The sequence below is a fragment of the Pocillopora verrucosa genome, chromosome 4 (genome assembly GCF_036669915.1).
Source record: "Pocillopora verrucosa isolate sample1 chromosome 4, ASM3666991v2, whole genome shotgun sequence".
Lineage (NCBI taxonomy): Eukaryota > Metazoa > Cnidaria > Anthozoa > Scleractinia > Pocilloporidae > Pocillopora > Pocillopora verrucosa.
The window spans coordinates 11,865,267-11,877,196 of NC_089315.1; the positions used below are offsets into that span (position 1 = coordinate 11,865,267).

At 38.6% G+C, this 11,930-nt stretch overlaps 1 protein-coding gene across 1 annotated transcript; it reads left to right on the plus strand.

The window, feature by feature from the left end:
* Nucleotides 1-2,919: 2,919 nt before the first annotated feature.
* On the plus strand, nt 2,920-6,657 carry LOC131773479 (structural maintenance of chromosomes protein 2-like). Its single transcript, XM_059089446.2, has 7 exons — nt 2,920-3,123; nt 3,585-3,645; nt 3,903-4,166; nt 4,572-4,727; nt 4,894-5,049; nt 6,272-6,388; nt 6,605-6,657. Exons 1-7 carry the CDS (start codon nt 2,920-2,922, stop codon nt 6,655-6,657), a joined length of 1,011 nt encoding a protein of 336 aa, XP_058945429.2.
* The last annotated feature ends 5,273 nt before the right edge of the window (nt 6,658-11,930 follow it).

An 11,930-nucleotide genomic window follows, 5' to 3' on the forward strand; every position in this document is an offset into this window, starting at 1 on the left:
CACCCCTCCCCCGCATTTTATCGGATTTCCAAAAATTTGAAAAACTCACTCCGAGATGGAAAAGTACTTATAATACTATTTAAGAAAACCCTTCTTACATAATAATGGCGGAGGTGCCCTAAAACATACCACAAACTTGGAAATCCCCTCTCCCCAATCCCCCCTCTCCTTGAGGATGAACTAAGCCCTCATAAAGTCCATTGTCAGAATGTACGCTTCTCCTTCTTTCCTGCTTTTGAGATGGTAAATAAAGAGAGATCAGATCTTTATTGTCTGATATCAGTCTGCTAAAATCGGCCAGGATAGTCCCAGAACAGTTTCCCTTATTGGGTTAAAGACAAGGGAAATATCTTTATGTACAAAGGGGTAAGTTTCTAAAGAAACTGTGGTGCTGCGTCGGTGGGAGAGTATAGCAAGTAATTTAGTGTTAACAACTGGGTTGAAAACGTAATTAGCCACCGTAAAGGGTAAAAAAACTGACGTTTCGAGCGTTAGCCCTTCGTCAGAGCGACGCGACGCGTTAGCCCTTCTGACGAAGGGCTAACGCTCGAAACGTCAGCTTTTTTACCCTTTACGGTGGCTAATTTACTTTTTCAATCCCAGTTGTTAACACTAAATTACCATCTTTATGTACAACTCGTTTTCCAAGATGATAGCAGGGAACGCCAATTACCTGAGCTTTGAGGACGATGGTGTCTTCTTATCCGAATGATATGTCACGTGATCCAATTTCATTAATTGTTGTCTACGAATGAAAATATTGTGATCATCAGATACAAGTTAATTAAAAACTGCGAATTTACATCCATCCTTGTGTTCACCTTGGTGTATGCATGAGCTGACCTAAGGCATGAAGCTATTGTCTCTATTGATTCGATTTATTTGAAAATTTGGCCATAAAATTTTATTCGTAACCAAAACTTCACACCACCATTCTCGTGCTTAGAAGGGGAGGACATCTTCCAGCTAAAATAATTGGGGTGGGGTGGGGTGGGGTGGGGTAGGAGTGGTGATGATACCCTGAAAGAGGTATAACTAAATAATCGAGATATTATTCCCGCTTTGATTTGTCAAATTACCGCCATGTTTGTAAAGGTAAAAGACTGCACTTTCTATCAATTCGCGGGTGGTTTGATTTCTAGGAAGTCACTTCGCCAGTAAGCTTTTTGAATGTGCAATCTTCTGGTTGAATCACTTTTAATTTGCTATCAAGTAGGGTGTTTTAAACCTAAGTGTAAATCCCTATGAAAGCTATATTCTGGCATAAGCTGGGGCACTAAGTAGGTCAAAAACTACCTTTTTGTAAATTTACTTAGTGCATTTGATGCAATCTATACTGCAATCTACAATGAGCAAATCTATCATAGGTTAGATTCTAACACACTTGTATTACCTTCGTTCTAATCATGGTTCTTGAACAAAAAAGATTAGTAAAATTCAGAATACTCTTGGAGGTTAGACTATGATGGATAAATTTACCCCAAAACCTTGCTTGATTTTTAAATTTGAAGCAGAGAAATTTATAATACCACTGGCTGTGTTTTCCACGACAATCAACCGTACACTGAATTAGGGGGGTAAGTTTCTAGAGAAACTGTGGTGCTGCGTCAGTGAGAGAGTAATTTAGTGTTAACAACTGAGTTGAAAAGGTAAATTGGCCACCGTAAAGAGTCAAAGGCTGACCTTTGGAGCGTTAGACCCTCGTCAGAGTGAATTGAATTAACTGAGATTGTTCCTTTCTACCCTTTGCTAAAAGCTGCGGTAAAATTTCCGCACAACCCCATACTACATTATGCATTCAGTTCTTGGATAGAGAAAACAATGACAAAAACAATACATTGCCATTAGGAAAACAGATTTGTTTTACACTAGTATGGGGCTATGCGGAAACTTTACCTATCACAGGATGGAAACAGAATTGTTCGGTAAATACCTGTTGGAAAGGGTTATAACGAGTTCATTTGTCCACTTATTCGTCGCTGAAATCCACGTGTTCTTGTCCAGGAAAGCGACGCTAAGTTTAACCCAAGCAAAACAACACCAGAATCTTGTTCACCAGCGTACCACTGGACAACCATGACGAACATATGAGTGATACAAAACATCTACATTGTGCAATTTGGCGAACTGATTACTTGTATATTCGGCCATCTTGTCATTTGAATGTCATTTCAAACCCTCGCGAGGTGATAAAAAATGAAGAATAAATTAACATTTATGTTAGATCTGAAATTCAAATGAAGGCAGTTCCTGATATGTTTCAGGACGGAATAAGAAGGCGTTGTTTATTTGACTTAGCCATGATGGAAATAGGGGAAGCGTGAAGCTAAAAACATACAACTCACATGAAGACATTCTGGTCATAAGCAAGAGAGATTTAAAATTCTTCTTCTCATTTTAAAAAACCCATACACTTATCGCAAAGAGTAGGGAACGTAGTCCCCGGTGTTGTGGTCTGCCCTAGAAGAATCCGAGCATGTAAGCCTTGCAGAGAGGGAATGCTCGTAATATGGTGTATATATATATATAATATAAAAAGTTTGCAAAAAACCATGGCGACATTAAATTTTCTCACTTCACACAGAAAGGTTGACAGCTGTAATCTTAGCCGAGAGAAGCAGAACCGATGCCTAAATTGTTGAAATGCATTAACTGTATTCAAGGAAAGCCCTCTTTAACACCACAAACAGCAATTAATGGACTACAACAATGTGTTTTTTTATACACGATTTAACTTTGTAAAAGAGTTTTAATTTCTAACTCAAGCTTTAACATTCTTGTGCCCAGGCTTAGCGCTTCGACATCTGTATGATGTCAAGAAGTGACGACACAAACACGTTACCATGCAACTAGTCATAAACAAATCGAAACTTTGTTTCACCACAAGAGCTCGGTTCTTATTGAAGCAAAGTGAAGAGAATGGATTTTTCGTATTTATCGAATGGTCCTAGTGAAGATGTCAAATACAAAATGAACAAAAACATCTCAGGTGACGAGGAGTCCGTGGAAAAATCCTTTTCTGCGAGAATATTTGAGAAAGAAGTTAGTGTAACGAATCGTTCTGCTGAGTATTATAATAAGCCTCTGCAGGTTTCACATGGGGCACAGATCATGGCCAATGAGGTGGGCGTTTCCCAATCATTAGGAATTTAATTTCTTTTAAGTCATACGTTTAATGCATTTAAGTTAGAATTTGTTATCGAAAGGGCATGAAGAAAAAAGCTTTTTTAAGTGATGGCAAGAAGACTTGATTCATTCTATAAGCCGTGAAATCGGTCGTAGATTGTTCAGTTCGAATCATAACTAGGCTTCGTCCAAACTTAGCTCAGTTTTAAGCTTGGTCAACTCTTAAGAAATATTTAAACCAATTGGAAGTTTTTTTTGCAGGAAAGATGTTTAGGTAACCAGGTTGAAAAATTTCCTCGTAAAGAGATGAAAAAGCGCGCGCAACTAAAATTCTTAGATTTTGACGTCACTCTTTGACATTCCTCTATCTTTCCGCTGTAAGTTAATTATGTGTTATGTCCTCAACTTTGATGATTTTGACAGTTTTGTTGTGTCCCTAATGGCACAATTTCTTTCAGTTTGCGAGAGAGAAGGAACAACTTACGCAAAAGATCGCTTACCTTGAAACAGAGATTAACGGTTAGTACCATGAAGTGACGCATGCGAGATAACAGAGGCACGTGTGTGGACTTAAGACATTAAACTGTGGAGGGGCCGAGGTTTAACTGTATGTCCATGACAAAAGGTCCTTACACCCCCTCCCCTCTCCCCCTATTTATTGTTCCGTCATGAACAGTTCAGTTTTTTATAGTTCCCGATTTGACCCACTGATTCAAAACTGTAATTTCACTCATCTTTATTTCAAGTATCTGTGATATTTATTTGCATTTTACCAGCTAAGGAAAAGGAGATCGCCATCCTTCAGCAAACTCTCTCTGGTAGAGACAAAAAGATTACTGATCTCAAAGAAAAACTGTCCCAACTACAAAAAAATGGGCAAAGAAATAATTTTGATTTTGCCGAACAAATGGAAACAATGGATAAAAAGCTACAGGAGGCAAAGAAGAACATTGCCGAGTTCGAGGCTGGTGTAATTTTCAATGTCATGAAGAATGAAATGGAAGCAAAAGAATCCCAGAGCGAGCCCAAGGCATTTAATGGTGAGTATACAAGGCGCGATGGCGACCACGCAGTTAATACGACCGACTTGTCTTCATGAACTCAAATTATGTTCCAGGTATGCATCCAATAATAAAGATGGGGAAAGAACGAGGGTCTGCATCACCTTTAACTAATGATAAATCGTTGCTTTAAAAGGCCAAGGAAGACTAGAAAATGCTAAAAATTGCTGTTCACGCCATCTGCGAAATCATCATTTACCGGCCTGATTTAAAAGTACGTTTCCAATTTCACAAAAGACACAACTTAAAAATGTGATATTCCATCCCCAAGACGAGAACAGGCACTTTACCCTAAAAGCGTTTTAAGATTCTTTTAATAACGGTTGAGAACGTGTTCTTCTATGCACTTGAATTTTCATTTGTTTTGCTTTATTTTTCAACTAGGCAAAGATTACTTTGACCATCAACCATCATGGTTTGATACCCTATTAAACAACGGTGGATATCTTGAAGTGGAAAACTTTCCAGTAACAGCCAAAGAGATTCAAGCTAAGAAGAATGTTAGATCAAATTCAAGGCCCACCACTGAGTCAGCTAAAGGTGTGCAGACGGAAACTTATAAAATAATATTTCACACATTCAACAGACCGCAGCGATAGCAGTGTAGTCTGATGAGTGACAAAACGGTGTGACTCTTAGAATTGATCAGAGAAGTGTTCTTTCACGCAATGTTTGATTTTCATTTATCCTTTTTTTTTTTAACTAGACAAAGATTACTTTGACCATCAACCGTCATGGTTTGACACTCCATCAAAGAACGGTGGATGTCTTAAACTTGAAAACTTTCCAGTGACAGCAAAAGATCTTGATGCGATGAAGAATTTCCAATCAAATTCAAAGCCCTCCACTCCAGCAGCGAAAGGTATGAAGGAAGAAACTTGTAAATTATGAATACTTAACAATCTACATCTGAGCGAAAGCAGCCTTTAGTATAATGAGTAACAAAATAGTAAGACACTTAGAATTGTCAATATTCTCTTCAGCTTTAGTACCTCTGCATAGTACCCTCCTCATTTAGTGGCTATGGAGGAACTAAATGATTTGATGATTGTTAAGCAAAATGAAATTTTAGTGAAAACATATCATCAGTACTCTCTAAAGAGGAAAAATGCAAGGCGATTAAAATTCTAATTTTGCTTTCCTCTGATCTGAAAAAATTAATTCAAGTAAATTTTGATATTTCATTCTCTTTCTTTCCCTTTTTACCCAAGATTGTGGTGAGGCGAAATGTCAACAAACACGTGTCCCCGACGGCAGTTTTGTCCGAGCTGAAATGAAGAAAAACTGTCCACCACCCCAGAGAGAAAATGAATCCAAAAAAATCACCGGTTCTGTTGGTCAGAGGGTCAACCCGTTTTCTAGAAAGGCAAAACCTTTGGATCGACCAGCACAAAGTCCTGTGAATAAGAATGGGAGACCTCAAGTCGAGAAAAGCAGCCTGCAAGTACAACCGAGGAATATCTCCAATTTATCCTTTTCCAGGCAGAAAAATCCGCTTCTCGAGAAGGCTAGGGCTTTGGATCGACCAATAACCGATTGTGCAGCCGCCGACATCAGAGGAACTGAAGTTGTGATCAACACTCTACCAGTTCAGCTCAAAGGTGTTCCATCCAACAGTATCACAGATTCCTCTGGTAACAAGGTGAACCCCTTTTCCAAGAGAGCTAAATTCGTTACAAAACCATCAAACATCCTTGCTGCCAAGTTTGCTCAAACTCAACCTGTGATGATTGATGCTGCATTCAATAATGGAGAGATCAATCCGAGTTCCGAGAAAGCCAGAGGTATGGTTAGTCGAACGTCATTTGATAGATTAAGAGGAGGATTTAATTGTAAAGAGTGAGCTTCCTTATCCAATTCTCAAGGTCATGATTTGCGCGGCAAATCTCGCCCAATTTCACTCAGTTTTGGTTCAGTAAGCTAAACATCCCAGGTATCCTCATATTCAAACGGAATTCCCTATGTCACAGTCACGAATCAAACAGTTCATATTATGATAGCTCTTCAAGAAATGTAGAGGCCTATCTACAACTTAATCTGTGATAGGATGAGGTTTTTAACAAAAATCTTTCTGGATTTTATAGGGAGTCCGTATTCTTTCCATCGCCCATTACCTCCTACTCTGGCGAGCATCGTTCCCAGTGGATCTCAAATAGCTTTCGCTCACCAGCAGATCAAACGACACTCCATTCCTCAAACTGGTAGGTAGCTAAAAATGAAATTCTGCAAACTGTCACAGGCCTTTCATAAACTCCCTGGGGTCAAACTTCGTAAGGGTTTGGGGGGAGGGGGGTTGATACCTTAAAGGTATGACATATATGTGGCATTGTAGAACTCGCTGCGAAACTCGCTCAGAAACAACCGAATTTGGGATATACAACTTCAGTCAGTCTCAATTTTTTTTGTTTTTTCCACAGAACAAGGATTGCTGAAGAGAACTTTTAACAAGTGGTTCGGATCATACTTCTGAAGTGAGTGCATAGCTATTCAGTAAATTAAGTGCGACATACCTGTCAATAATTTGGCATTACCCTGATTGAAGTAATTTACTTTAGTTTGACTTAATACCGTGATATTGACCCTGATATTTTATTCATTCCACAGATCATCTTCAATGCAGATGACTCAACTTTAACTCTTTCTAATTCTTAACAATTTCACGTTGTTTGTTATTTTGAGCTTGTTATATGTGATCGTCTTTTGAAAAAAATCTGTGAGCAAATTAATCAAACAACCAAGTCTAAATGGTTATGATTCCAGTTTGATGCTTAGGGTTATGAACTCATTTGTAAATATGTACATAGTATGGTAATATTTGACTATGTTTTGATGAATGTTCACCAAATTCGTCAAAATTGTTCATTTTTTATCCCATAATATACATTAAAGAAGAAATGAGGTATATTTTGAAGAAACAATTCGTTTGACAAACGTGTGTTTAACTTTGATTAGCGTGGTCTATAATGTACCATGCATTATTTATAAATAAAAAGTACGTAATAACCATGCAAGGTTAGATGAGTGTTGCAGCATTTGTTTAATTTACCTTTCCCCAAAGATTGTAGGTAATTCAGTCCTGGTGATGACTGTGATAACTAAGATAAGTTCCTGTGAACACGGTGTAATCGCTGTTGACCTGACTTGTTTACATTCGGTCAACTCGTTCTTAGACTAAAAAAACAGAGTCACCCACGGTGAATGACCGCTAAATACAGGTTACACAGGTTAGGGGTATTGTACCAGCCTGTTTGTTCATTTTATTCTCGACAAAGAGAACTTCACTGCAGTTTACGATCGGATATCGACATCTTAACGTCAGAGTTTGGCACGTAGACATACTGCAAAAACGTTTACCTCCTTCTAACTTGCATTGGCTATCGAAGGATGAAGAGCTTGAAATGGATAATACATAAGAAACATAAAAGGGGGAAAAGAGGCAAAAAAAAAAATACATAAAACGGTTAAAGCCAAACAAAACCATTTCTATTTTAAGGAAAAAGAGTCTTTGGCAGCGACTTCTGAGCAACAGAAAAAACATTACAGGATTTAAAATATAACTAACAGTTAACAAAGTGGCCCGAAAAAGAAAACTGCTCTGAAACAAAAATAAGGGAAAAGGAAAAAATAAGATAAAAATGATGATAATAAGGAGAAAAAGAAGAGAAAAACAGCAAAAACAAAAATGCAATTTCGCGGGGAGGAGTTCCTCGGCCCCCAAGCCAGTTTGAGAGTTACTCCTTGTCCGCAAGCTCCAAATCATACTCGGGGAGAAGTTATTCGGCCCCCAAGCCAGATTGAGAATAACTCCTATAGCGTGATTCGAACTCACGATCTCGATGACCTCTCTTGCACTCGTTGCGCGCCTACGATTGCCGCTCGACCATCTCGAAACTACATATTTAATAAGCATGAATTGTCGGTGTGGTGAGTTTTAAAATACCAGGTTGGGGGGGAGGGTGAGGAACTTTGTGTTACTGAGGGTGCAATCGAGCGTTTCCGGTCAAGAATAAAAGAAATAAATCATACAAAGACTGACAAAAGCGATCTACACGAGGAATATTAGCATATGTTGTAATGGCGGACGGCTTCGTTTGCTGAAGCTCTCTAATATGATTCCTCGGTACTGCATTGCACATCTTTTACTGCGCATAAAAATCACGGAATCATTTAGGCTAATAAGCGCACTTATCGTATTTTAATCCATGGACCAGGTTAAAAGGCTCGATGGTCTTTAGCTCTTGATTGAGATCACTGATCTGTATTTTCCGTTGCATAATTTTGGTGTACAAATGATCCCTTTTAGATTGGGGAATCTTATTTGGTCTTTTTGGCTCCAATGAATCCCTCAATAAAGAAGATAGTAATCCTTTATAATAACAAAATTTGCATTATCATTGACAAGCTCTTTGAGTTCATGCACGGATAAAAAGGCGTTCAAGACTTTAACCGAATAAATCTGCAACTTACTGAACTGATGGCTTATGAGTACTGTGATTAAAAAAACGGGTCGATCTGTATCGGAGAGTTGTGCAGTGACCAACAGGAAGGGCCTGAAAGGGTGTCAGGAGCCATAGACGGGGATAGAGAACTTAACTACTTGATTTAGTTTACAAACACTCAGTAATCAAGGTGAGCTACTAGAACCAGTTGTATCTGGTTAAGCCTTGACAAACTGTGAAGTTGATGCCAACTAAAAACTTTACTTGACCTGAACAAACAAACAATATCGGTATAGCAAACAAAAGCAGCATTTCAAGCGTCAAGAACAACATTTCCTTTTAAATCATGTTTTGAATCTTGCTTCCAGTCAAGAGATGGTATTGGAGTTATTTTCTCTCATGTTTTAATATTATGGGGCTCTGTCCAATTTTGTGTGAGTTCGTTGCATAAAATTTCGGACGATCACCGATACATGACATTCGCATGATTACGGAAAGTTAGCTGATGTCGAAGATGTGTTCCAGCACCGATCCTCACACACTTACCAGCCTATTTGTTCATTTTATTCTCGACAAAGAGAACTTCACTGCAGTTAATGATCGGATATCGATATCTTGACGTCAGAGTTTGGCACGTAGACATACTGAGAAAACATTTACCTCCTTCTAAGTTGCACTGCCTATGTAAGGATGACGAGCTTGAAATGGATAATACATAAACAACGTAAAAGGAGGAAAAGAGGTTAAAAAAATACATAAAACGGTTAAAGCCAAACAAAACCATTTCTATTTTAAGGAAAAAGAGTCTGTGCCGGCGACTTCTGAGCAACAGAAAACACTACAGGATTTAGAATATAACTAACAATTAACAAAGTAACCCGAAAAGAAAACTGCTCAGAAAAAACAAGGGAAAAACAAAAGAGAAGATAAAATAATGATAATAAGGAGAAAAAGAAGAGAAAAACAGCAAAAACAAAAATGGAAATTTCGCGGGGAGGAGTTCCCCGGCCCCCAAGCCAGTTTGAGAGTTACTCCTTGTCCGCAAGCTCCAAATCATACTCGGGGAGAAGTTATTCGGCCCCCAAGCCAGATTGAGAATAACTCCTATAGCGTGATTCGAACCCGCGACCTCGATGACCTCTCCTGCACTCGTTGCGCGCCTGCGATTGCCGCTCGACCATCTCGAAACTACATATTTAATATGTATGAATTGTCGGTGTACTGAGTTTTGAAATACCAGGTTGGGGGGGAGGGTAAGGAACTTTGTGTTACTGAGAGTGCAATCGAGCGTTTCCGGTCAAGAATAAAGGAAATGAATCAAACAAAGAACTGACAAAAGCGATCTACACGAGGAATATTAGCATATGTTGTAATGGCAGACGGCTTCGTTTGCTGAAGCTCTCTTATATGATTCTTCAGTATTGCATTGCACATCTTTTACTGCGCATAAAAATAATGTAACCATTTAGGCGAATAAGCGCACTTATCGTATTTTAATCCATGGACCAGGTTAAGGGGCTCGATGGTCTTCAGCTCTTTATTGAGAACATTAACCTATACGTTCTATTGCATAATTTTGGCGTACAAATTATCCCTTTTACATTGGGGAATCTTATTTGGTCTTTTTGGCTCCAGTGAATCCCTCAATAAAGAAGATAGTAGTCCTTTACAATGACAAAATTTGCATTATCATTAACAAGCTCTTTGAGTTCATGCAAGGATAAAAAGGCGTTCAAGACTTTAATTGAATAAATCTGCAACTTACTGAACTGATGGCTTAAGAGTACCATTATTAAAAAAAAAATGGGTCGATTTGTATCGCAGAGTTATGCCGTACAGAAGCAAAGAGAGGAAGTGGTCGGTAGACTTTTACATTTTTCTTGCAAGTTATTTGAGACCAAAAATGCAAATTTCCTTCGTAAAAGTAACCGATGTACTTATGTACTTAACCATCTTCCATTTTAAAGCGGGATTGACTCAAGGGTAATCAGCATATTTATCACTGACACTTCTGATTGTCATCCGAAATTTATCATTACGAAATCATTATCTGAGAGAAAGGAGGTATAAAGTTTCCAATAACTTGGACCACAAGTAAGAAGAGGGTACTTTAGCCAAAACCTCCTCCCCTCTAATGACCAACAGGAAGGTCTGAAGGGTGTCAGGAGCCATAGACGGCGATAAAGAACTTAACCACATGATTTAGTTTACAAACACACTCAATAATCAAGGTGAGCTACTAGAACCAGTTGTATCTGGTTAAGCCTTGACAAATTGTGAAGCTGATGCCAACTAAAAACTTTACTTGACCTGAACAAGCAAACAATATCGGCATAGCAAACAAAAGCAGCATTTCAAGCGTCAAGAACAACATATTTCCTTTTTATTCCATGTTTTGAATCTTGCTTCCAGTCAAGGGATGGTATTGGAGTTATTTTCTTTCATGTTTTAATATTATGGGGCTCTGTCCAATTTTGAGTGAGTTCGTTGCATGCAATTTCGGACGATCACCGATACATGACATTCGCATGATTACGGAAAATTAGCTGATGTCGAAGATGTGTTCCAGCACGGATCCTCACACACTTACCAGCCTGTTTGTTCATTTTATTCTCGACAAAGAGAACTTCACTGCAGTTAACGATTGGATATCGACATCTTAACGTCAGAGTTCGATACGAAGACATACTGCGAAAACGTTTACCTCCTTTCTAACTTGCATTGCCTATGGAAGGATGACGAGCTTGAAATGGATAATACATGAGAAACGTAAAAGGGAGAAAAGAAGTAAAAAAATACATAAAACGGTTAAAGCCAAACAAAACCATTTCTATTTAAAGGAAAAAGAGTCTATGCCGGCGACTTCTGAGCAACAGAAAACACTACCGGATTCAGAATACAATTAACAATTAACAAAGTGGTCCGAAAAAGAAAACTGCTCAGAAACGAAAAAAAGGAAAAAAAGAATATGAAAATAATGATAATAAGGAGAAAAAGTAGAAAAAAAAGCGAGAACAAAATGCAATTTCCGCGCGGAGGAGTTCCTCGGCCCCCAGCTCCAAATCATACTCGGGGAGAAGTTTTTCGGCCCCCAAGCCAGATTGAGAATAACCCCTATTGCGCACTCGTTGCGCGCTTACGATTGCCGCTCGATCATCTCGAAACTGTATCTTACAATAGGATAAATTGTCGGTGTACTGAGTTTTAAAGTACCAGCAACGAACTTAGCGTCTTGATTTAGTTAGCAACACGTACACTCAGTGATAAAGGTGAGCTACTAAAACCATTTGTAGCGGGTTAAGCC